We start from the raw sequence: 27,045 nt of genomic DNA, 5'->3' as shown, positions 1-27,045 counted from the left end.
TCATACAGGGGTAAGTGTAACCCCTCCTCCATCATACAGGGGTCAGTCCCCCCCCCCTCCATCACACAGGGGTCAGTGTCCCCACCCCCGCTCCATCATACAGTAGCCAGTGCCCCCCTCCTCCATCATCATACAGGGGCCAGTACCCCCCTCCTCCATCATACAGGGGCCAGTACCCCCCCTCCTCCATCATACAGGGGTCAGTGTCCCCCCCTCCTCCATCACACAGGGGTCAGAGCCCACCCTCCTCCATTATACAGGTGTCAGTGTCCCCTCCTCCATAATACAGGGGTCAGGGTCCCCCCTCCTCCATCATACTTTTTTTTTTGTCGTGAAATTCCCCTTAATATCCATTCCAGACCTGAATGGACCCCCCCTCCTCCAACATACAGGGGTCAGTGCCCCCCTCCTTCATCAAACAGGGGTCAGTGCCCCCCCCTCCTCCATCATCATACAGGGGTCAGTGTCTCCCCCTCGTCTATCATACAGGTGTCAGTGTCCCTCCTCCATCATACAGGGGTCAGTGCCCCCCTCCTCCTCCATCATCATACAGGGGTCAGCGCCCCCCCTCCTCCATCATACAGGGTCAGTGTCCCCCCCTCCTCCTCCTCCATCATACAGGGGTCAGTGTCCCCCCTCCTCCTCCATCATCATACAGGGGTCAGTGTCCCCCCTCCTCCTCCATCATCATACAGGGGTCAGTGTCCCCCCTCATCATACAGGGGTCAGTGTCCCCCCCTCCTCCATCATCATACAGGGTCAGTGTCCCCACTCCTCCTCCATTATACAGGGGTCAGTGTACCCCCTACTCCTCCTCCATCATACAGAGTCAGTGCCCCCCTTTCTCCATCATACAGGGGACAGTGTCAATCACCCGGCATTACTCACCTCATTTATAACGGGAATCGGCTTTCTGCAACACTTCCGGTCATGTGATGCGCAGGGGGCGGGCGAAAACTCGGAGCCGTCGCCATGGAGACGCAGTAACAGAGCAGAGATGGTGGGGAAGGGAGCGAAGCGGAGCAAGAGCAAGAGGTGAGTCCAGCGAGCCTGGAGACGGGGAGTGTGGAGTATGCAGCCAGGTTCTCTGTACATTGAGAGCCCGCCATATGAGGTGACTGTAAGGAGTCCCCATCCTGTATGACATCACTGGTGGGAGCCCCCATCCTGCATGACATCACTGGTGGGAGCCCCCATCCTGTATGACATCACTGGAAGGAGCCCCCATCCTGTATGACATCACTGGTGGGAGCCCCATCCTGTCTGATATCACTGGAAGGAGCCCCCATCCTGTATGACATCATTGGAAGGAGCCTCCATCCTGTATGACATCACTGGAAGGAGCCCCCATCCTGTATGACATCACTGGAAGGAGCCCCCATCCTATGTGACATCACTGGAATGAGCCCCCATCCTATGTGACATCACTGGTGGGACCCCTTATCCTGTGACATCACTGGAAGGAGCCCCCATCCTGTATGACATCACTGGTGGGAGCCCTCATCATGTGACATCACTGGTGGGAGCCCCAATCCTGTGTGACATCACTGGTGGGAGCCCCCATCCTGTGTGATATCACTGGTGGGAGCCCTCATCCTATGTGACATCACTGGTGGGACCTCCCCATCCTGTATGACATCACTGGTAGGAGTCCCCGTCATGTGTGACGTCACTGGTGGGAGCACCCATTATGTGTGACATCACTGGTGTGAGCCCTCATCGTGTGACATCACTGGTGGGAGCCCCCATCCTGTGTGATATCACTGGTGGGAGCCCTCATACTATGTGACATCACTGGTGGGACCTCCCCATCCTGTATGACATCACTGGTAGGAGTCCCCGTCATGTGTGACATCACTGGTGGGAGCACCCATTATGTGTGACATCACTGGTGTGAGCCCTCATCATGTGACATCACTGGTGGGAGCCCCCATCCTGTGTGAAATGTGCCAAAACTGGTGGGAGCATCCGACATGTGTGATGTCCCCATCATGTGCCAACACTGGTGGGAGCCTCCATCATGTGTGATGTCACTGGTGTGAGCACCCATTATGTGTGATGTCATTGGTGAGAGCCCCCATTATGTGTGACGTCATTGGTGAGAGCCCCCATCATGGGTGACGTCACTTGTGGGAGCCCCCATCATGTGTGACGTCACTTGTGGGAGCCCCCATCATGTGTGACCTTACCTGTGGGAGCCCCCATCAAGAGGGACACCACTGTTGGGAGCCCACATTATGTGTAATGTCATTGGCAGGATCTCCCATTGCGCGTGACGCCACTGGACAGAACCACCATCACAAGGGACCTCATTTGTGGGGCAGCCCTCATTGCGTGTGACGCAACTGGTGCAAGCCCCCATTGCATGTGACGTCGCTGGTGGGAGCCCCCATCACGTGTGAAGTCACTGCTGGAAGCCCCCAACGTGTGACATCACTGCTGGGAGACCCCAACATGTGACATCACTGGTGGGAGCCCCATCACCTGTGAGGTCACTGCTGGGAGCCCCCAAAGTGTGACGTCACTGGCGGGAGCCCACTTCTTGGGTATAGTCATTGGTGGGATCCCCTATTGCATGTGATATCACTGGCAGAATCCCTCATCACATGTGACATCACTGGCCAGAGCCTCCATCATGTGTAATGTCATTGGTGGTATCCCTTATTATTGTGTGTGATTTCACTGGCAGGAGCCCCCACCGCATGTGATATCACTGGTGGGAGCCTCCATTGTGTGAAGTCACTGGTGGGAGCCCCCTATTGTGTGACGTCACTAGTGGGAGCTTCCATCGCATGTGGTATTACTGGTGGGAACCCCCATTGTGTGACATCACTGGAGGGAGCCCCCATTTTTTGTGACATCACTAGCGGGAGCCCACATAGTGTGTGATATCATTGGTGGGATCCCCCATCGTGTGTGAAGTCAATGGTGCGAGCCCCCATCACGTGTGATGTTACTGGTGGGAGCCCAATGTGTGTGAAATCATTGAAATTTTACCCCATTGCATATGACGTCACTGGTGGTAGCCCCCATCATGTGTGACATCACTGATGGAAGCCCCCATTATGTGTAACGTCATTGGTTAGATTCCTTATCGTGTGTGACGTCACTGTTGGGAACCACCATCATTTGTAATGTCATTGGTAGGAGCCCCCATCACATATGGTATCACTGATGGAAGCCCAATGTGTGTGACATTAATAAGATTAGACCCTATTGTATATGACATCACTTGAGGAAGCCCCAATTGTACTGTATATGTGATCACTGGCGGGAGTCCAGTCCACATCATGTGATGTCCCTGTCATGGTCCTTCTTCTCATCACTGGAGCCTTCTTTCCCGTATGGACCTCATTATAATTTCATTATACCTACAGGAAGAAGAAGGTGGGCAAACATGAGCCCAGAGCAGATAAAGAGTCAGAAGCAGAAAAGGCAAAGGCCAATGCAGCTATCTGGGAGGCTAGGCTTAAGATGGCGGAACTGTCTCGAACACAGTACCGTGACGCCGCCCGAACCTTGGCAAACAATAATGAAGAGCTGAGTAAGAACCAGTACCAGATGGAGAAGGATATGCTGGAAGTCATTGGTTTCCTAAAGAAACAGGACCTGAAAAAGGATGAAATGGTACCACCTCCACCATATATAGTTTACCAGATGATCCCCCTCTGTCTGCCCCCTCCTCTGCTCCTCCCTCTACCATATACCTTTAAAGGGGTTGTAAAGATTTGTTTTTTATTTTCTAAATAGGTTCCTTTAAGCTAGTACATTGTTGGTTCACTTACCTTTTCCTTCGATTTCCCTTCTAAATGTTTTTTTTCTTTGTCTGAATTTCTCTCTTCCTGTTTCTCCTCAGTAAACTTCACACCATCATCTGAGCGGTGTTTAGTCAGCCAGAACAGCTTACTGAGGAGGAACAGGAAGTGAGAAATTCAGACAAAGAAAACAAAGAAAAAAAAACATTTAGAAGGGAAATCGAAGGAAAAGGTAAGTGAACCAACAATGTACTAGCTTAAAGGAACCTATTTAGAAAATAAAAAAACAACCTTTACAACCCCTTTAAACTGATCCCTGCTGGTCCCCCTCTTCTTTTTCCTCTGCCATAAACCATGGACATCATACCTGCTGGTCCCCCTCTTCTTCTCCCTCTGCCTTAAACCTCCGACATCATATCTGCTGGTCACTCGCTTCTTCTCCCTCTGCCATAAACCTCCGACATCATACCTACTGGTCATCCGCTTCTTCTCCTTCTGCCATAAACTTCAACATCATACCTGCTGGTCACCCTTTTCTTCTTCTCCCTCTGCCATAAACTTCCGACATCATACCTGCTGGTCCCCCTCTTCTTCTCGTTCTGCCATAAACCTCCGCCATCATACCTGATATTCACCCTCTTCTTCTCCCTCTGCCATGAACTTCAACATCATACCTGCTGGTCCTCCTCTTCTTCTTCTCCCTCTGCCATAAACTTCCGACATCATACCTGCTGGTCACCCTCCTATTCTTCTCCCTCTGCCATAAACTGACATCATACCTGCTGGTCCCCCTCTTCTTCTTCTCCCTCTGCCATAAACTTCCGACATCATACCTGCTGGTCACCCTCTTCTTCTTCTTCTTCTTCTTCTTCTTCTCCCTCTGCCATAAACTTCCGACATCATACCTGCTGGTCCCCCTCTTCTTCTTCTTCTTCTTCTTCTCCCTCTGCCATAAACTTCCGACATCATACCTGCTGGTCACCCTCTTCTTCTTCTTCTTCTTCTTCTTCTCCCTCTGCCATAAACTTCCGACATCATACCTGCTGGTCACCCTCTTCTTCTTCTTCTTCTTCTTCTTCTCCCTCTGCCATAAACTTCCGACATCATACCTGCTGGTCACCCTCTTCTTCTTCTTCTTCTTCTCCCTCTGCCATAAACTTCAACATCATAACTGCTGGTTACCCTTTTCTTCTTCTCCCTCTGCCATAAACTTCCGACATCATACCTGCTGGTCACCCTCTTCTTCTTCTTCTTCTTCTCCCTCTGCCATAAACTTCAACATCATACCTGCTGGTTACCCTTTTCTCCTTCTCCCTCTGCCATAAACTTCCAACATCATACCTGCTGGTCCCCCTCCTATTCTTCTCCCTCTGCCATAAACTGACATCATACCTGCTGGTCACACTCTTCTTCTTTTCTCTCTGCCATAAACTTAGGACATCATACCTGCTGGTCACCCTCTTCTCCTTCTCCCTCTGCCAAAAACTTCCGACATCATACCTGCTGGTCCCCCTCTTCTTCTTCTCCTTCTGCCATAAACTTCTGACATCATACCCGCTGGTTCATCTCCTCTCCTGCCCCTCCCTCTGCCATATACCTCTGACACCTTACCTGCTGGTCCCCTTCCCTGTTTTCCCCAGCTTATCCCTCCACCTTTTACCTCTGAAATCCTACCTGTTGGTACCCTTATCATTCTTACTTCTTTTCCTTCTACCATATACCTCTGCCACCTTACCTGCTGGTCCCCTGTCTGTCTCCTCCCTGCCTTCCCTCTACCATACACCTGTGACAACTTACCTGTGGGTACCCTTCTTCGCCTGCTCCCCTGCTCCTGCTCCTCCTCTTACCATACACCTGTGACAACTGTGTCCTGCTCTTCTCCTTAATTTACAGCATATATTTACAGTATATCCAAAACACCTTACCCGCTGGTACCCCTCTCTGTCTCCTCCACTGCTCCTCCATCCGCCTTATACCTCTAACACCTTACCTGTTGGAACTTCTATTGTTCCCCCTCCCCCCCCCCCCCCCCGTCCCTATCCCTAATACTATATACCGCTGCTCCTTAATATACCATATACCTCTGACACCTCCTCTGCTCCTTAATATACCATATACATATTACCAAAACTATGGGTGCCTTTTTACACGCACATGAACTTTAATGGCATCCCAGTCTTAGTCAGTAGGATTCAATACTGAGTTGGCCCACGCTTTGCAGCTATAACAGCTTCAACTCTTCTGGGAAGACTGTCCACAAGGTAGGAGTTAAGAGTGTGTCTATGGGAATGTTTGATCATTCTTCCAGAAGCCTATTTGTGAGGTCAGGCACTGATGTTGAACGAGAGCCTGGCTCGTAGTCTCCGCTCTAATTCATCCCAAAGGTGTTCTGTCAGGTTGGGGTCAGGACTCTGTGCAGGCCAGTCAAGTTCTTCCACCCCAAACTTGCTCATCCATGTCTTTATGGACCTTGCATACCAAGACATTTTGAACAATTTCCAACTTTGTGGGAACAGTTTGGGGATGGCCTCTTCCTGTTCCAACATGACTGCACACCAGTGCACAAAGCAAGGTCCATAAAGACATGGATGACCAAGTTTGGGGTGGAGAAACTTGACTGGCCTGCACAGAGTCCTGACCTCAACCCGATACTACACCTTTGGCATGAATTAGAGTGGAGACTGCAAGCCAGGCCTTCTTGTCCAACATCAATGCCTGACCTCACAAATGCAGTTCTGGAAGAATGGTCAGAAATTCCCATAGACACACTCCTAAACTTTTGGTAATATAGTGTACCTGCAAAACCTTATCTGCTTGTATCCCTGTCTGTCTCCTACCATGCGCTCTTTCCTCTACCGTATTCCTGTGACACCTTACCTGCTATTACCCAACGTCATCTCCTCCCCTGCTCCTTCTTCTACCATATAGAGTACTTCTGACACCTTACCAGTTGGTACCCCTGTCTGCCTTCTCTTCTGCTCCTAGTCTACTGGGTACCCCTATCTGTCTCCTCTCTTGTCCCTACATCTACCATATACCTCCAGCAATTTCTGTTATCACCATCTGTCTCCTTCCAAATACCTTCTCCCACCATATACTGTACCTCTTATACCTTACCTGCTGGTACCCCTGACTGTCTCTTTTCCTGGTCCTCACTCTACAGATAACTCCAACAATTTTGTGATGTGATGGGACTGCTCTGTTTTAAAAAATGATGGGAATGCTCAGTTGGATGAAAGGTGATTGGAATGTCCAATAGGAGATTAAAACAGAGAGGCGAGATGATGTACTGCTTTATGTACTACTATAGAATCCGCTGCCCCTACAGGCAGCTCTGTGTACTGTCATAGTCTGCTGCCCCTGCAGACCCGTTTGTATCGCTATGAGCATGTAAAATGTCTTATGCCAGTCAAGCAGTGTTTAGTTGGTCTTCTTCTTTTCTCTTTGAGGGTCATTCTCTCTCTGTAGATACACTATATTGCCATAAGTTTTGGGATACCTGCCTTTACACGCAAAAGAACTTTAATTGCATCCCAGTCTTAGTCCATTTGGTTCAATATTTAATTGGCCCACTCTTTGCAGCCATGGATGAGCGAGTTTGGGGTGGAAGAACTTGACTGGCCTGCACAGAGTCCTGACCTCAGATAGATAGAACACCTTTGGGATGAATTAGAGTGCTTAAACCCATATAGAGTGCTCCCCTATGGATTCTCTCTCTCTCTCTGTTTTTCTCCCATAAGATTGAAGATTTACAGCGACAACTGTCAGCAGAGAGGAAGCAAGCAGATGAAGAGAGACAACAGCTGGTGAGTGACTGTCCTTCCTCTGCAGTGCTATTCCTAACTGCAACTTACCACCTTCTGTCTCTCATATGCAACAGCATTTTGTTTTTTAATTTAAAGTTTTATTTCGCATACCAGCAAAACAATACAATTCCGGTATCGATAGAGGGTACACTATTCATAAACTCTTACACAAATAAATAAAATAAAACCATAAGCGAAGTACAAAACATGAGGAATGATGCCAGAGAATTTCAGTATTCTGTAAGAAAGTGAAGCAATAGGCTCCCCCTCCAGGCTGGTGTGCAAGAACAAGTTTTAAAAAATGAAAAATTGAAAAAACATGACATTGTATAGAGACAATAATGATCCTTACCGAGTCACATCATAGTATACATTAATAGTGGTTGATATTAGTTATTAGAGATGTGCAATTAGTTTAGTTCCGAGTTTGTTTTTTAAAAAAAAACTTGACCAATGTAATTTCCCGAAATTTCCAGATTTAAATTTTTCAAGTTCGCAATTTTTCAATTCTCGAATTTCTGAAAATTCTAAATTTTCTAATTTCAGAATATGCGAAATTTTGGAAATTGGAACATTTCGGAAATTCGAAATTAGGAAATTCGAAAATTTGAAATATTAGGAAATATGAAAATTTGAAATATTAGGAAATTCGAATATTTGAAATTTCATAACTTAAAAAATTCTAAAATTTGGATATTTGAAAATCCAAGAATAAGAATGAAAATCTGAAAATTCAAAAGAATGGAAATCTGAATATTCGAAAACTTGAAAATCTAAAATAATAACTAACTAATAATACATATTAAATTATAGGTATTGGAATTTCCTTTCAAATTTTGGCTTTTAGTGAACGTAACGAGTACGAATTTATCCAAAGTTATGAATTATGTCAAATAACAAATGCCGTATCAAAACAAATGGAACGTAATGATATAATAATAATTAAACATTTTATTATTATTAATTTGTTCCATTACATTTGTTTAGATGAGGCATTTGTTATTTCGGATAATTCGTCATTTCAAATAAATTTGTATTCGTGACGTTCATATTTGAAAGAAAATTCCAATACCTATAATTTAATAGTTAGTTATTATTTCAAATTTTACTGATTTTTCTTTCTTTTTTTCAGACTTTTGGATTTTCAAATTTCTGAATTTTCAAACTCAGAAATTCAGAATTAGAAAATTAAAAAATTAGAAAATCCAGAAATTAGAAAATTCGGAAATTTGAAGGTCCAAATTCCAATTTTCCGAATAAAGCAAAAAAAAAAACAATGAAACGAAAACAAACAAATTTTTTGTCAGTGCACATGTCTATTAGTTATTAATGGTACACATACATAATTATAAGTTAGTATATATTAATTATGATAATAGATCACATGGTTTAAATATTGTGTCCTCTATTTAGTCTAAATGGAGCTAAAATTGCGGCTGAGGTTTGTATGAGAAACAAACTTTGAAATAAATAACTTACTTCCTGGCATGGAGCCCATTTGCCTTGGCTATTGGTGTGTGCCATTAATAAGAGCATCCTATTGCCGTATTTTTTGCTCCATGAGAATCACTTTTTTTTTTGGGTGGGGGGGATGTTTGCGTGTCCTATGGAGAGAATATTGACGCGTCTCCTTGTTAGAATAGTCAGGCCGCGGGCACGGCTGCGGCAGCAGGCCGCCAACTAGCTAACGCACGCTGACGCTGTTGCCTTCTGGGAGTCCACTCCGCACACGCTCAAGCTCCCGGTGGGTGGAGAAGCAGCGCAACACAGCCGGGGAACAACAACTCCCAGGATCTTGGAGGCAGGGCATGCCAGGGTGTTGGGACTTGGGACCAACGTGACTGGCTCTGGCTGCAACTTTGCGTGACCCCAGGACAGAAGCATCACCCAATCCCCCCCCCCCCGGGCTGGCACTAGCAGCTGCTATCACTGAAGTGAGAGACCCCGACAGGGCCAGCTGACCCCCACCCCACATCCCATATATCCCCCCCATACACCCCATTTGCCCCAGTGTCCACTCAGTAACCTCAAAATAGCCCTCAACACTGTATGTCTTGCTGAGAGCTGGCCATGGTCTGTGGGTCCTGCTGGTTTGTGTGGCCTACTGGCCACAGACCTGTGGGTCCTGCTGGGAGCTAGCCATGGCCTGTGGCTCACAGGCCATGGCCAACTCCCAGCAGGACCTACAGACCAGCAGCAAGCAGGACCCACAGGTCCACGACCAGCTCCCAGCAGGACCTGCAACCATTGTTTTCCTCCTTAAAACCTAGGTGCGTCTTATGGAGCGAAAAATATGGTACATCTTAGACTATATGAGATAAGAATCTCTATTCAACATCACAGAGGTTAGATGACATGCAAGAGTCAACAGTAGAAGAGAATGAACAGACTCTATAGAAAATGGCAGAGAAAGAACATGAAAATTTAAGGGGGGGTTATGCATGCACAGTCAAAGTTGCTCATCTGGGGAGGCCCTAAGGGTGTTATGGGCTTGTGAGTACTGGAAATCATGCCAATATACGGAGCAGCATTTCTTGACTAGCTATGGATTAATAATAGGATATACAGTGCCTTGAAAAAGTATTCATACCCCTTGACATTTTCCACATTTTGTGATGTTACAACCAAAAAAGTAAATGTATTTTATTGAGATTTTATGTGATAGACCAACACAAATTGACACATAATTGTGAAATGGAAGGAAAATGGTTTTCAAAATATTTTTACAAATATGTTTAAAGTGTGACGTGCATTTGTATTCAGCCCCCCTTAATCATTACTTTGTAGAACCACCTTTCGCCACAATTAGGGCTGCAAGCCTTTTTGGGGATGTTTCTACTAGCTTTGTACACCTAGAGAATGACATTTCTGCCCGTTCTTCTTTGAAAAATAGCTCAAGTCCTGTCAGATTGGATGGAGAGCGTCTGTGAACAGAAATATTCAAGTCTTGCCACAGATTCTCATTTGAATTTAGGTCCGGACTTTGACTAGGCCATTCTAACACATGAATATGCTTTGATTGAAACCATTCCATTGTAGATCTGGCTGTATGTTTAGGGTCGTTGTCCTTCTGGAAGGTGAACCTTCGCCCCAGTCTCTAATCTTTTGCAGACTCTAACAGGTTTTCTTTTAAGATTGCCCTGTATTTGGCTCCTTCCATCTTCCCATCAACTCTGACCAGCTTCCCTGTCCCTGCTGAAGAAAATTATCCCGACAACATGACGCTGCCACCACCATGTTTCATGGTGGGGATGGTGTGTTCAGGGTGATGTACAGTGTTAGTTTTCCACCACACATAGCGTTTTGCTTTTAGCCCAAAGGTTAAATTTTGGTCTCCTCTAACCAAAGCACCTTCTTCCACATGTTTGCTGTGTCCCCCATATTGCTCACACACTGCAATCGGGACATCTTATGGCTTTCTTTCGACAATGGCTGTCTTCTTACCACTCTTCTATAAAGGCCCAATTTGTGGAGAGCACGACTAATAGTTGTCCTGTGGACAGATTCTCCCACCTGAGCTGTGGATATACTATGAATAAATTAGACACAGGTGTAATTTGGTGAAGATTGGCATCTTTTCCCTGTGTGCGCTGGATGACCCTGTCCCTCCACTGGTTGCACAGACCTCATGTACCTTCTTTTCTGCCCGGAACATGAAAACTGCCCCCCCTGGATTTTCTTCTCCAATTATCCATTTGTCAGTACTCTATCATAGAGCTCCACTGTAAGTGGCATATTGCAAGCAGGTATTTGCCACCACCCTGAAAGTTAGAAGTCTTTTTACAGATAGAGGCATACAAGAAACAGATTGCCAGCTTGGAAGAGAAATGCTCCCAGAAGACTCATGAAATGCAGATAATTCAAGCAGAGTTCAGGATGATGAAGGAATTTCGCAGACGTAAAGGGGAAATGGAGAAGGAGCTGGATGAGGTGATATCACATTCCTTGTCAACCACCTTACTGCCATGTTTTCTACTGATATGAACTCACCTAAATGCTCTCTCTACACAGATAAAAGAAAGCCTGCGCCGAGCTAACCAGGAGCATAAAGAGTCGCTGGCGGCTATGGAGAGACGCTTCTTCCAGGACAAGGTGAGAAAAGTGCAATGGCGGCCTGACGAGTTATTTGGGGTAATGACGTATTCAGCAAGGCAGAGCAAAAAAAAAAAAAAAATATATATATATATATATATATATATATATACACACACACACACACACACAAATCTGAGCTTGGAATAAGCCACCTTCAGAGCTGATAACACTGTACGTAGATACCCAGTACTAAGAAATGTGTAGTGCTAATGCAGAAACACAGCCAGGGGGGGCAGTGCAGAGAGCCGGGGAATGCCAGTCACCAGCTCTGTGCTCAGGGAGCACTGAGAACCGAGCGATCAGCGCAGGGCCGGATTAACATAGGGGCTTGTGGAGCTGCAGCTCCAGGCCCCTCCCTCAATATAGGCCCATGCCAGTAGTTTATCAGTATCTGTAGCCTTCTGGAAGGAGGAGGAGCCCTCTGTGCACTGCACACATGGAGGAGACAAGTGTAGTCACTGCAGCCAAGTCTTGTCTCTGCAGATGTGTGACTCCTATCACAGGATCTGTTCCACTCACACAGATCCTCTGTGTCTGGGAGCTGTCTGGGGGAGGGGCGCTGATGTTGTCCTATGCAGCAGGAGCCCGGGAGGAAGGACATATCCGATGCTGTTGACATGAGGTTAGTAAATTTGTTAGGGAGGTGTTGTGTAATTATTGCGCTAGGGGACACACTGCTGCTTCCCCCCATGTAATGTGCTCTCTTGTGCCCAGTGCCCCCCATGTAATGTGCCCAGTGACCCCCATGTAATGTGCTCTTGTGCCCAGTGCCCCCCATGTAATGTGCTCTCTTGTGCCCAGTGCCCCCATGCAATGTGCTCACTTGTGCCCAGTGCCCTCCATGTAATGTGCTCTCTTGTACCCAGTGCCCCCCATGGAATGTGCTCTCTTGTACCCAGTGCCCCACATGTAATGTGCTCTCTTGTACCCAGTGCCCCCCATATAATGTGCTCTTGTGCCCAGTGACCCCATGTAATGTGCTCTTGTGCCCAGTGCCCACCATGTAATGTGCTCTTGTGCCCAGTGAACCCATGTAATGTGCTCTTGTGCCCAGTGCCCACCATGTCATGTGCTCTCTTGTGCCCAGTGCCCACCATGTCATGTGCTGTGCATTGCAGTACCCACCATGTCATGTGCAATGCAGTGCCCACTATGTAATGTGCAATGCTCACTATGTCGTGCAGTGCCCACCATGTCATGTCCTGTGCCCACCATGTCATGTCATGTGCATTGCAGTGCCCCCATGTAATGTGCTGTGTCCAGTATGTCATTTGCTGTGCATTGCAGTGCTCACTATGTAACGTGCAGTGCCCACCATGTCATGTGCTGTACATTGCATTGCTCTTCATGTGATGTGCAGTGCCCACTATGTCATGCTGTGCCTTGCATTACCCACCATGTAATGTGCAGTGCCCACAATGTCATGTGCTGTTACCACCATGTAATGTGCAGTGCCCACCATGTAATGTGCAGGGCTGACCATGTCATGTCATGTGCCATGCAGTGCCCACCATGTCATATACTGTGCCATGCAGTGCCTGCCATGTAATGTGCAGTGCCCACCATGTCATGTGCAATGCCCACCATGTCATGTGCTGTGCCATGCAGTGATCCCACCATGTAATGTGCAGTGCCCAATATGTAATGTGCTGTTCCATGCAGTGCCCACCACATCATGTGCAGTTCCCACCATGCCATGTGCTGTGCTCAGCATGTAATGTGTTGTGCCCACTGTGTAATGTGCTGTGCTGTTCAGCAGTGCCCACCATTTAATATGCCGTTCCTAATATGTAATGTGCAGTTGCATTGCCCACCATGAAATGTGCTATGCCATGCAGTGCCCACCATGTAATGTGTTGTACCCACCATGTAATGGGCTGTGCCAGGCAGTGCCCACCATGTAATGTGATGTGTCATACAGTGCCCACCATTTAAATTGCTGTGCAGTGCCCACCATGTCATGTGCTGCGCCATGCAGTGCCTACCATGTAATGTGCTGTGCCCACCATGTAATGTGCTGTACATTGTCCAACATGGCATGTGTCCTGCAGTACCCACAATGGAATGTGGGGGCTCACCATATAATGTGTGGTGTCCACTATTTAATGTGCTGTGCTCACAATGTAATTGCCTGTGCTGTGTCGTGCAGTGCCCACCAATGTGCCCAATGGAATGTGGTGTGCAGGGCTCACTATGTCATGTGCGGTGTCCACCATTTAATGTGCTGTGCTCAAAATGTAATGTGCTGTGCTGTGTTGTACAGTGCCCACCATGTCATGTGGTGTCATTCAGTGCCCACCTTGTTTTGTGCTGTGCAGTGCCAACTATGCCATGTGCAATACCCAACATATAATATGCTGTGCCCACCATATAATGTGCTGTGCAGTGCTCACTATGTAATGTGCTCAGCTGTGCCCGCCATGTCATGTGCTGTGCCCACCATATAAGGTCCTGTGCTCACCTTGTGCATGTGCTGTGTTGTGTCCACCATGGAATGTGCTGTGTTGTGCAGTAGCAACCATGTCATGTGCTGTGCCAACCATGTAATGTGCTGTGCCCACTATGTAATTTGCTGTGCTTTGCCCACCATTAAATGTACTGTATCCATGTATCCACCATGTAATGTGTTGTGCCAACCATGTAATGTACTGGGATATCCCCCCCCCCCCCCTGTAATGTACTATGCTGTGCCCCCCCCCCACAGACTCTCACCCCCCTCTTTCTCTCTTTTACCCACTCACCCCCTCTATCTCTCATCCCCTCTCCTTCACCCTGTTCTCTCTCACCACCTTCATCCCCCATTCTCTTTCTTGCCCCCTTCAACCCCCTCTTTCCCACCACCCTCTCTCTATTCCCCTTTTTCTTTCCCCCTCTCTCTTGTCCCCTCTCACCCCTTTCTCTCTCTCTTCCCCTCCCTCAGCCCCCTATCTCGGTATCACCCCCCCCCCCTCTCTTTAATTTAATTTAACAAAAAATTGTTTGCATTTTAAGTTTATTTATTTTCATAAAAAGGCCCACCAAAATCCTTAGCACCAGGCCCATGATGCTCTTAATCTGGCTCTGGATCAGCGGTGTATGATTGTAGAAGTGGCAGAGAACAGATGCAGCATCTATGCATCAACCTAGGTTTATATATATACTGTGTATTCTTCTAGGTTTCTTCTAGTTGTTTTGGCAATATACAATATAATATAATATGGCAGTTTACACCATAAGCAATCGCACTGTTTAGTGTATCACATAGCAGTATCTAACTCTGGGGGAGATTAACTAAAACTGGAGCACGCAGAATCTGGTGCAGCTGTGCATGGTAGCCAATCAGCTTCTAGCTTCAGCTTGTTCAAATAAGTTTTGATAATAAAACCTGGAAGCTGATTGGTTGCTTTGCACAACGGCACCAGGTTTTAGGTGCACCCATTTTAATAAATCTCCCCCATTGTAAATATCAGAAGACCAGCCTGCCTGGAAGTCTGTCTGGTTGGTCATGTGATCCTTTGTTGTATATGAGCAGATAAAAGTAGATGACTTGACTCCAGAGTTGAGATGATCACCCAGAACACATGAAGAGTGGATATGGATTTTCCGACTGTTATATTGTTTCAGGTTATGAGATCCCGACCTACATGGCATGACGAGGCTTCTTCCTGGCACCAGCTGAGTCAGTTTGGTGTTAACAGTCTAGGGCAGAAGGTGTCCAGTTTGCTAGTTCTGATTGCTTTCAGGGCAGATATCACAAGGATATACGATCTTCTTCACAGCTTTGGAGTTGCGTATTTTGGGAAGGATCATTTACTATCTTCTGCTAGATAAAGTTTGTCAGTTTTCTGTTATTCAGAGCATTGATGATGGCCACATCCAATTTTGAATAAAGAAAAGATTTTCTGAGCACAAAATGAATCAAAGTGTACCATGTACTATATCCATAATATACATTTCTATTCAAAGTTTTTGGCATCCCTGGTCAAGTTAGGTTGAGCATGGATGTCCCTTCTCCTACAATGATGTCTATCTCCTGCAAGGCCTCTGGATCAACCAGTGCCACAATATTTGACATTTACTGACCTAACGGTTCAATGTTTTTCTCAGCAACGTCTGGAGAAAGAGGCAGAGAAGAAAATTGTGATGCTGGCAGAAAAAGCTCATAATGAGGCCATCATGTAAGAATAAAATGCTGATTGTCTGAGCCTCCTTTCTACAATCTGTTCTCTACAGATCTGCTCTTCCTGCCTGGCACTGACTGGTCTAAAGCTCCTTTTCCAAAGAGTTCTACTGTAACTACCATGTCTGTCCCTTCATGAATGCTGCTTGTTGCTCTGAGTGTTGCATGCCTGCTCCAGTTTTTTAAACTTAATCTACAGTCAGTATTGATCCTTGGTATACGGTTATGTCTGTGTATACATAAGGGTTTGTCTACGCCGATACAGTCAGAGTTGGATCTCAGCATATAGTTTTAGGTCTGCACTTCACTGGTGGGCCTCAGTGTTGATTTTTGGTGCACAGTCAATGTTTTGGTGTTGGTGTACATCAGTGGGCCTTCATGTGCAGTGTTGGGTTTCACTGTACAGTTGCCATTGGATCTGGGTGGTCAGTCAGTGTTGCCAACAGTTAGTATTTTTCTGGCATCCAGTAAAAAATGGGCACTTTTCTCTTGCCAGTAAATGCTAGTGACAGGAAAAGGATGCCGGTTTAAAATAAGACTGTGAGGCTCAGCTCCGAACTGTGTATGCGAGACCGTCCAAGTGCCTACTGCAATGTTTGGCAGCGCCGGCAGGGGAGGGGTGGGTCTGGCAAAGGCAGTGCCTGAGTGTGTCATGTGATGTCATGGTCAAAGAGGGCCGAGTGGAGCTGCCAGAGGCGTCTGCAGGCAAGGCAAGCTGGGAGCGGGAATGTCAGCGCTGTTTGGACTGGAGTGGAGTAAAGGAACCGCCTGGCGTGGAGAGAGACAGTCACTGTGACTCAGAAGGAGACATGTTGGTGATCTGTGCTGCTGCACATTGCTGTCAGTGTCACTGTGAGAGTCAATGTGTGTGTGTGTGTGTGTGTGTGTGTGTGTGTGTCTCCATTCTAAGTTCTAATACTAATTCTAATTTCTAATACTTACTATATCGGAAAAAAAATTAATAAATATTTTTTTTTGCCCTAAAGTGGATGTAAACCCGATTCATGAAATTTGAGCTGGGCACATATATCTGTAGTGTTTTCCTATCTCTCTTCAAAACCCTATGTCCCTGTAGCTGTCTCCTGCTCCATTCTTCTGTTACCAGCATGGTAACTTCTGACAAGTTCTCTGTCAACTGAGATAAAAGCAGCCTGAGTTTTGTGTTGGGGAGGATGCTATAGATTAGCAGTGAACTATTCAAAGACCAGCTCCGAAAGTCTCTACCAATGAGGAGAGGGGGTGTGTGCCTTTCCTCCAATCAGCTGTCTTGGCTGTATGCACAGGCTTCACTGTAGTGCTGAGCAGGAAGAGAAAATCTAATTCAGAAAATCTCTTTACTGAAGGCAAATCCACTTTGCACTACAAGTGCACTTGGAAATGCAGTTGCTGCAGATCTGAGGGGGCCATGCAAGGGGAAAAAAAACAGCATTTTTGCTTGCACATGATTGGATTATAAAATCAGCAGAGCCTCCCCTCATTTCAGATCTTCCCCTCAGATCTACAGCAAGTGCACTTGTAGTGCAGTGTGGATTTGACTTTAGTAAATCAACCTCAATGTGCACTTTCTAAAAAAAAAAAAAAAAAAATATATAGCAAGCTGAAGAAGACAGCAGATATACATATAAAATGTATCTAGGGAGATTTGTTTCATCTCTGTGTATCATCTGAGGCTGTCCACATCACTGGGTATATGTGAGGGTTTACATCCACTTTAATATCTACCCTAAATCTTATTGCTAATTGCATATTGTACTTGTTTGTTGCCTAAATACTGAAACTTGCAATTTTGGAAATGGCAGTAAAAACTTGGCTATGCCAGTAAATTTTAGGTGTTGTGTCAGTAAATTTCAATCTGTTAGGTTGGCAAAGCTGGTGGGCAATCAGTGTTAAGTCTTGGTTACTCTTATGCTGCGTACACAGGACTGAACTTTCCATCAGAATAAACTCTGACGGTCTTTCCAACGGAGTTCCGACCGAACGGACTTGCCTACACATGATCACACCAAAGTCAGTTTGTTTCGAACGCAATGACGTACAACGGGACTAAAAAAGGAAGTGCAATAGCCAGTAGCTGCTCTTGCGTCGTATTTGGTCCGTCGGAGTAGCATACAGACGAACAGTTTTCCCGATAGGAATTGATTCCGTCGGAAAGATTTAAAACATGTTCTATTTCTGGGTCCGTCAGACTTTTTGAAAATAAAAAGCCTGCTGAAGCCCACACACGATCGGAATATCCGATGAAAAGATTCCGTCTGAGCTTTTCTCCTGGAAAGTCTGGTCATGTGTACGCGGCATTAGTGTACAATTGTGATTTGCGGTACACTCAGTATTGCATGTGGAGGTATAGTTGATATTGGGTCACTATCACTACCCAGCATACAGTTTTGATTTTTTGGTGTACACTCAGTATTGTTTGGATGTACATTTTGGCATTGGGTCTCAGTATACAGTCATTGAGTCAGTTCTCAATACATATAACAGGTTTGGTTCTCGGTGTACAGTCAGTGTTAGTTTTGGGTGTACAGTTGGTATTGGGTCTTGGTGTATATATAGTCTGTGTCAGTTCTCAACTTACATTTTTGTTTTTCGGTATACAGTAGGTGTTGATTTTGGGTGTACAGTTGGCATTGGGTCTTAGTGTATAGTGATTGGGGAAGATTTACTAAAACTGGAGCACTCAGAATTTGGTGCAGCTGTCCATGGGAGCCAATCGGCTTCTAATTTCAGCTTGTTCAGTTAAGCTTTGACAATAAAACCTGGAAGCTGATTGGTTTCTTTGCAGAGTTGTAGCAGATTTTGCAATCTTCAGTTTTAGTAAATAACCCCCACTGTGTCAACATACAGGTTTGGTTCTCAGTGAACAGTCTGTGTTGGTTTTGCTGTACATTTGGTACTGGGTCTTAATATACAGTCACTGTCAATTCTCGGTGTAGTGTCTGGATGTGAAGCTGGCATTGGGTTTCAGTAACCAGTCAGTGTTGGTTTTGTACGTACAGTTGGTATTGGGTCTTGGTATAAAGTCAGTGTCAGTCCTCAGAGTACAGTTTTGGTTTTGGATGTAGTCAAAGATGGTCACACACATTACAATCTGATTGCATAAACTCCTTTATATCTTAAAGTGGTTCTACAGGCTGAAGGTTTTTATTACCCTTAATGCATTCTTTGCATAAGGTAAAAAAAAAAAAAAAAAACTTACAGTGCAGCTCCTCCCTGCAACCCACCCCCAACCCTTATTGTTAACTTGGGCCCAATCTTGTTAGAGTGATGTTCACAAGAGCTCTCTCCCTCCTCATAGGCTCAAAGACAGCAGCGGAAGCCAATGGTTCAATCACAGCCAATGAGGAGGGATCAGGGGGCAGAGCACACATATTGGGCTGGGGAATGAGCATGCATGAGTGTCTCCATAGCAAACAGCGGAGAGGGCAGGAGACAGGAGCACTGGAGTAGGGCCCGAGAATATGAGGATCGGGGTTGCTCTGTACATAACCATTGCACAGAGCAAGTAAGTATAACTTGTTATTATAAAAAAAAAATTTAAGGTTTACTGTTACTTTGTTTATTTAAAGAAACAATTTCAAATGTTACAAAGAAGAATGAAAGAAAAAAAAAAAAGCCCCTCAAAAATATACCATGAGCACCGGATATGCCTGTAGTTAATATAAAATGGTGCATGTGACAAAGCTTATAGTAGATGAACACTGCCTCTCATGTAATGAAAACAGCAATTGACCCACTCAAAAGCCACAGCAGGAAGTCTAAAGTGGGCCAATCCATGCTAAAACATGTAACACTAAAAAATGGAAAACCGTGCAAAGCATGATATCAATACATTGCAGTAACACGGTACATAAGAAAGATAAAATATTGCAAAAGCATTGTAGAATGGATAAGAGATGGAGTACCAGAGCCCAAGGAGAGAGGAACAGAGAAGCCACTCAGTGTACCATAGCCCAAGATGATTAAGGAGCATTAAGGGCTAAGTAATCATCCCAAACAGCAGTAAATTTAGCTAGGAAATTGCGCAATCTAGCCCCAAGGTGTTCCATGGATCGTACTTCTCTAACCCGTTGTAAAAAGGCCAAAAACTTTGGGGGGGTGGGGGATTACAATTACTTTAAAGTTTAGCTAAAGGGATTACAATAGCTAATGTTTTTAATGCTGTCTGTGCCCCCATTAGGTGGATTCACCATCTCGATTTGACCCGTTTACCATTATCATTGAAAGTAACATAAGTAAAAAAAAAACTATTTGGGTTGTCTCCAGAGAAGTAATAGAGGGGAAATCTTCCAATGGGGACACAAGTTCTGGTGACCTGGGGGGGCGGGCAGGTAAAGGGATTGCCTTTAGCGTGCTCTGATTTCCTGAGAACCCAGACAACAATAAAAACCTGCCAGGTGTTCTAACCCCTCTCCACTCTGTCCAAAACAAAAAAAAAAGTTTTGCCTTTAGTTATACTTTCATTGTGCAGTTGGTGTTGGGCAGTCATCGTTGGGTCTTAAGGTATGGAGTTGGGTTTCAGTGTATAGTGGTTGCTTTCAGTATGTGGTTGGGTCTGGTTTACATCCTATGCTGACTCTTAGTGTATGGTGTTGGGTCTCAGTGTAGTGTTTTTTTTTTTTTTTTAGTGTGTGGATGTGTATTTGATGTTTGGTTTTCGTGCACAGTACTTGGTTGTAAAACATGCTGTTGGTTTTCATTGTGCTGTTGGGTCCGGGTGCACTGCTAATGCTGGGCCTTGGTGTCTCATGTTGGGTCTCAATGTACAGTGTTGGTTTTGGGTATACAGTCGATGTTGTGTTTCAGTGTACATTATTGGTTCTCGGTGTATAGCCATTGCCAGGTCTTGGTATGGTGTGGGAGTCTGTGTACAGTGTTGCTTTCCAGAGTGTGGTTGGGTCCTAGAATATGGTGCTGGGTGTCAGTATTGATTTTCCATGTGGTTGGAGTTGTCTTAGTGTATATGATGTTAGGTCTCAGTGTACAGTGTTGGTCCTTAGTATACTGTCATCGTTTGAGAGAAATGTGCAGTGCCAGATTCTGTATTTGGTCCTCAGGATAAATCGTTTCATACAAAATTTTACTGGCAACAGAACCCTGAACTCAATGCCTTGTTCTTCTCTCACAGGCAACTGGATGATTCAGGAAGATCTGTCTTTAAGGAGAACGTACGTCTGAAAGAGGCCATTTCCTATCATGTGGATGAGGCACGAAATTTTAAGAAAACCATCACACAACTAAAGGAGGAGAAGGAGTGTCTTCTGCAGGAGAAGGTTCTTTCACATTTTAAATTCAACAGGCCTCTGCCTCCACACATATATATATATATATATATATATATATATATATATATATATATTCACACACACGGTATATAAAGATTTTGTTATATATATTATATATATATATATAAATCTACATTAGCTTCTGTGGGGTTGATGGTTCATTTACTAAAACTGAAGAGTGCAAAGTCTAGTGCAGCTGTGCATGATAACCAGTTTCTAACTTCAGCTTGTTCACTTAAAAGAGAAATATGGGATAATTTAAAAAAAAAAAAAAAAAAAACCTTATACTCACACCTAGGTGGTGCGATCCCATGCTGCATCTGTCCCCCACCACCTGTGCAGTGAGAACCGACTGATTAAACAACGCTGATCGCTCAGTTCTCCCCCTCCACTTTGAGCAGAGAGCTGCGACTGTCAGTCACCGTCTCTGCTCTGCCCCTCCAGCACTCACTGTAGTGCTTGGCTGGTGAAGGGAAGGAGCAGCTGGCCTGTCCAGGCATCTGGGTGAATCCCGACTGTAAAGTGACGTCTGCCGAAAGCAGGCTGAAAAAGGGTCACAGGAGTGCAGAATGAACAGCACTCTTGTGATCCATAGGAGAAGCGGGGCCAAAAAAAGCTTAGGCCATACTACTCCTTTTAAGCTTTGACAAAAAAAAAAAAAACGAAGCCGATTGGTTTCTGTGCAGAGCTGCACCAGATTTTGCACTCTCCAGTCTTAGTAAACCCCTTTTATTTATATATATATAATTAGATATGTCCATATATTTATTAGAAGCTATTTCCCATCTTCAGCAGCTATAACCAGAACCGGCTCACATCATTAACATTATAATATTTGCAATAATATTACTACTAATGCTAGTACTTTACATTTCCACAACACACTGACTTCCTGCCACGCATACTTTAGGGTACACACATAGAAAGGAAGTAGGACTGCAGGACAGGTCTGGCTTTCCATCACTTGGATAGACTAAAACCAATCTTATCCCACTTTATAAAGAAGGAAATTAATGTAACTTGCACTTCTTGGAGGTAATGTGGAGTTGTAGAACTTCCCATAGAGTAACATGTTCATAGCAACAAACTCCACTTGTCTAAGGCTGCTTTCACACTGGGGCGGTGCGGGCGTCGGCGGTAAAGCGCCGCTATTTTTAGCGGCGCTTCACCGTCGTTTTAGCGGCGGTCTGCGGGCGCTAGCGGGGTGGTTTTAACCCCCGCTAGCGGCCGAAAAAGGGTTAAACCCGCCCGCAAAGCACCGCTGCAGCGGCGCTTTGCCGGCGCTATTGCCGCGCTGTCCCATTGATTTCAATGGGTAGGAGCGGTGAATACACCGCTCCAAAGATGCGGCTAGCAGGACTTTTTTCACTGTCCTGCCAGCGCACCGCCCCAGTGTGAAAGCCCTCTGGCTTTCACACTGGAGTGAAAGGGGCCGTTTTTTTTCAGGCGCTACACAGGCGCTATTTTTAGCCTGAATACCGCCCCAGTGTGAAAACAGCCTAATAAATTTCTCTTTTTGATTTGCCATTGGTAATTGCTATAAAAGGGTTCAGCATGTAACTTCTCCGATGTCTTATCTGGCTGTGTCTGTATACTTTGCTTGCTGTGTTTTACCTCTGCAGCCTGCCACCCTCCAATCCCCTGTGTCTCTACAGCCTACCACCCTCCCATCCCATGTCTTTGCAGCCTGCCACCCTTCCTCTCACCTGGATCTCTGCAAACTGTCGCCCTTGGTTGTCCAGCATCTTTGCAGCCTGGCCTGCTTCTTCTCCCTTGCATCTCTGCAGCCTGCCACCCCCCCCCCCCCCCCCCCCCCACCTCTCCAGCAACTTTGGCACATGCCAAAATTGCTCACTCCTGAGTCTTTAAAACCTGTCACCCTCCCCTTACCTGTGTCTTTGCAGCTTGCCACCCTTCATCTCTGTCACCTTTGCCTATCCAGCATCTTTGCAGCCTGTCCCGCTTCCTTTCTTCTGTGTTTTTGCAGCCTGCCACCCTCCCCTCCGCTGCTTCTTGGCAGCATGTTACCATCCAGGAATAAGATGAAAACATGAATTTAGCGAGAATCTTGCACAAAATTTTTACAGGCTGCTAGCTTCATTGGGTTGCTTATTAAAGTAGAACTATAGGCAAAACTTTTTTTCCCCCATTTTGGATAGAGTAAGGGAGAGTTGTAACTCCTGTAAGATTTATTTTTGCCATCTTTGTGGCATTAGGGAAATTTACCTTAACTTCCTGTCCCACAGCTAAACAGGAAGTGAGAGGAAATTCCTGCAAATTAGGGCAATCTCTTGGGGACCCCCAAGTTATCAGAACTAGTGTCCCTATTGGAAGATTTCCCCTCTATTACTTTTCTGGGGACAATCTAAAATGTGAGATTTTCTTTTACTTTCAATGATAATAGTAAACAGGACAAATTGAGAGGATGAATTTCCTTAATGGGAAGGAACAAAGAAAGCAATAAAATCTGGCAAGTGTTCTAATCCATCTCCCCCTCTATCCAAAACTAAAAAAAAAATTTTTGCCTTTAGTTATACTAAATGGACTAATGGGGTTATTTAAAAAAAAAAAAAAAGTGGTGGTCCGCCCAACGCTGCAAAAATTAAAGACTTAATAATCAGACACTTACCTGTCCCGGAGTCTAGCGATGTCGGCACCACAGCTCATGTTTCCATCAGCTGTCGGGTGCATACCTCCTCCATTGCAAGTAAGGGAACCCAGCTGTGAAGCTTTACAGCTTCACACCGGGAACCCTAATGCGCATGCGCGAGGCTCCGCTCTGCTCTCCTACTGGCCCGGTGGCCGGGGAAAGAGGAGGGAGCCCGGGTAGTGATGTCAGTACCCGGGCTGAGGCTCTTGGAAGTGGGAACAGGATTCCTGTCCCCCCCCTTCCCCCAAAAGGTTCCACGGGGGGGCAGGGAGTACAACGTTCATAAGTCCGCTTTAATAAGAAACAGAGGCTATTTAATAGTTGAAACGCTCATTTCATCGAAATTGATGTCCACATTAGCAATATTTCTGTTTGTAAATTTTCAGCAGACAATTATAAGATTAAATAACAGATAGTTCTATAATAGCTCATCCATAATGGTGAATGAAGCCTAATGAGACGTACAGTATATGACACTCTGTCCCCATTTTTTATTTTTTTTTACAGGAAACCAGTGAAAAGTTGGTTCAAGAAAAAGTTCTGCAATTTTCTCATAAAAATACACAGATCCAGGAGTTACAGAGGACAGTGCAGACCCTGGAGTGTGCTGTAGAAGAGATGAGGATGGAAATAGAGGATGGCATGCAAAAGAAACATCTTCAGATACAAGGAGCAAACCAGGCAGGAAGTGCAGAAATGCAGAAGCTCCAAAGGCTCTTGGAGATCAAGGATCGTGAAATGGTCCGCGTTAAAAAGCTTGCCCACAATATCCTACAGGAGAGGACAGAGGTCGAGCACTTCTTTTTGGAAGCTCTGGAGCAGGTAAAACAGGAAATCAAATCCAACAGAAACTATTATCAGAAGATGGCACAGGTAGCCTACAACAGTCGTATGATGCAGGCAGCTGCGGGAACAAAGCAATATCCCAAGATCAGAACCTTCCATAACAAGGAATACAGTACCAATGATGTCAGCCAAGATGTCAAAGAGGCTGAAAAATGGTAACCAGATATAAAAAATAATCATTGCATATCCCAGCTGCCCATCCAACTCACCTTATGACAATAGCGTGCCAGAATATGACCACACCATACCCCCGCTTTCACTCTCTGTCATTGTTGCCTCAGTATAACATGGTTCCACCTTTTCCTCTTTCCTATATATCCCAACCATCCATTATGATCCCACTGTACCCCACTTTGCTATCTCTGTGATCCTAATATACTTGTCCTCTGTTTTGGTCCCACTACACCCCTCTCCTACCACCATGATTACTATACCCTTATTACTATACCACTACATACTTCTCCTACAATTATCGTCCAAATATACCCATATACACCAAGACTTCCTGCTCTTCAGTTTCCTTGTCACCTCTTCCCATGCTTGCTTCCAGGACATCTCCCGACCCTCTCCAGGCTTTGAAATTCCCTACCCCAATCTGTCCCACTATCTTCTACTCTATCCACTTTTAGACAATCCCTGAAAACATTTCTCTTCAGAGAAGACTATCCTGCCTCCACCTAACAACTGTACTTTTATTTTCTCCATCAGCCCATCCCCCACAGCGATTACCTTTTGTGTCACTGGACACTCCTTTTTAGAGCGTAAGCTCTAATGAGCAAGGCCCTCGGATTCCTCCTGTATTGTAACTGTACTGTTTGCCCAACATTGCAAAGCGCTGCACAAACTGTTGGTGCTATATAAATCCTGTATATCAATAATGTTCCAACTACACCCCTCTCCTACGGCTCTTAATCTACCTGTTCCCTGTTGTGATCCCACTACACCACGCTACTACCACCCTGCTCGTTTTCTATACACATGTCCCTTATGATGGTACCACTACACCCTTCTACCACAACTATGGTCTTAATATACCCATTTCTCTATAATGGTCTCACTACAAGCCTTTCCTACAATGGAGGGCATAACACACCCACCCTCCTCCTTGCCCCTATGATCCAAATAAATCTGTCACCCATTATGGTCTAACTACACCCCTCTCGTACTGCTATGATCCCAATACACACATCCTCCATTATGGTCCCACTACACCCCTCTCTTGTTGCTGTAATTCCAATATACCCATCCTCCATTGTGGTCCCACTACACCCGTCTCCTACTGCCATGATCCTAATACACCCATCATCCTCCAATATGGTCCCACTATACCCCTCTTTTGCTGTTGTGGTTCCAATATACCCATCCCCCATTATGGTCCAACTACACGCTCTCCTACTGCTATAATCTTAATAAACCTGCGCCCTGTTATGATTCCACTACATGCCTCTCCTACTACTATGGTCCCAATATACCCAATCCCCATTATGGTCCCACAACACCTATCTCCTGCTGCTATGATCATTACACACCCCACCCAGCTTCTCTCTTCCACCACTAGGATTTAAAAATAGCCCTTTCCTACTGTGCTTAAACTCATTCGACTGGCGTTACCAACATGATCACCCTTTTGCTGTCTGCACATTAGGTCTAACATAGAGAGCGGGAAAGTGGACATTGCAGATCTAACCTGGGAGCAGAAGGAGAAGGTCCTGAGACTTTTGTTTGCAAAAATGAATGCCTCAGTTCCTAGGTAAGTGATTAGAGTTTACACGGGCTATCGATTGCTTGCTTTCTTGGAATTGTGCTGACTTTTGCTCTTTCGTACCAGGAAAAAGGGGACCGGTATAAAAGCTGTGATGTTTTCTGGAAATAGAGAAGCTCAGCCCAGGTAAGATGTGATGCCACTATACCCAGATAACGGTAAAAAGTTAAGGCAGGAGTGGAATTAGCACTTTTATTATCTATGCTGGCATACTGGGCACAGCTTGGACTATTTTGTAGCACACCATCTAGTAAAGCTTCTTAGTGTTTTTTTTTTTTATATTTAGGATTATCATTTGCAGGATATTCACTAACAGAACTTTAAACTGTCCTACTTGAGTAGAAAGCTACAGAGACCACATTGTGGTTCCCAGATTTTAATTGGTTGTCCACCTTCCAAATACACATGGTATCCAGCCATATACCAGAGTCTCTAGAGGGGACTTTACAGGTAATGAATGATCTTTGTTTTATCTCCAGGGAAACTGCCGAGATATCAGACAATACAATCTTCATAACACAGCAAGTTCCAGAACAATCTACATCAAGTGGGCTTTTACCAGATATCTATTCGGCAAAATGTCACACTGTGGCCTGAGGATCAGCATCATGCTATCCCTTCCTTCTGGATTATCAGCGTTTCCCACATTGTGAAATGAATGAATCATGATGTAATAAATCTATAAGAAGA

At 45.3% G+C, this 27,045-nt stretch overlaps 2 protein-coding genes across 3 annotated transcripts in view; one reads left to right on the top strand and one right to left on the bottom strand.

Annotated features, from left to right (window-relative positions):
- ENTPD5 (ectonucleoside triphosphate diphosphohydrolase 5 (inactive)) overlaps window positions 1–948 on the bottom strand; it is a 71,585-nt gene extending 70,637 nt beyond the window's left edge. For both annotated transcript variants that reach the window (XM_077463679.1, XM_077463678.1), the window contains exon 1: window positions 889–948. The gene's annotated coding sequence lies outside the window, so the exon portion shown is untranslated. The remainder of the gene's footprint in view (window positions 1–888) is intronic.
- On the top strand, window positions 920–27,045 carry BBOF1 (basal body orientation factor 1). Its single transcript, XM_077463674.1, has 11 exons — window positions 920–1,035; window positions 3,378–3,627; window positions 7,496–7,561; window positions 11,348–11,491; window positions 11,573–11,653; window positions 15,743–15,813; window positions 20,941–21,085; window positions 24,255–24,748; window positions 26,239–26,343; window positions 26,422–26,481; window positions 26,835–27,045. Exons 1-11 carry the CDS (start codon window positions 998–1,000, stop codon window positions 26,950–26,952), a joined length of 1,572 nt encoding a protein of 523 aa, XP_077319800.1. The 5' UTR covers window positions 920–997; the 3' UTR covers window positions 26,953–27,045.

The sequence above is a fragment of the Lithobates pipiens genome, unplaced genomic scaffold (assembly GCF_037356315.1).
Source record: "Lithobates pipiens isolate NorthernLeopardFrog02 unplaced genomic scaffold, aLitPip1_a1.2 Scaffold_30, whole genome shotgun sequence".
NCBI lineage: Eukaryota > Metazoa > Chordata > Amphibia > Anura > Ranidae > Lithobates > Lithobates pipiens.
Note: the sequence above shows the minus strand (reverse complement) of the source record. Positions and strands in the feature narration are given on the sequence as shown.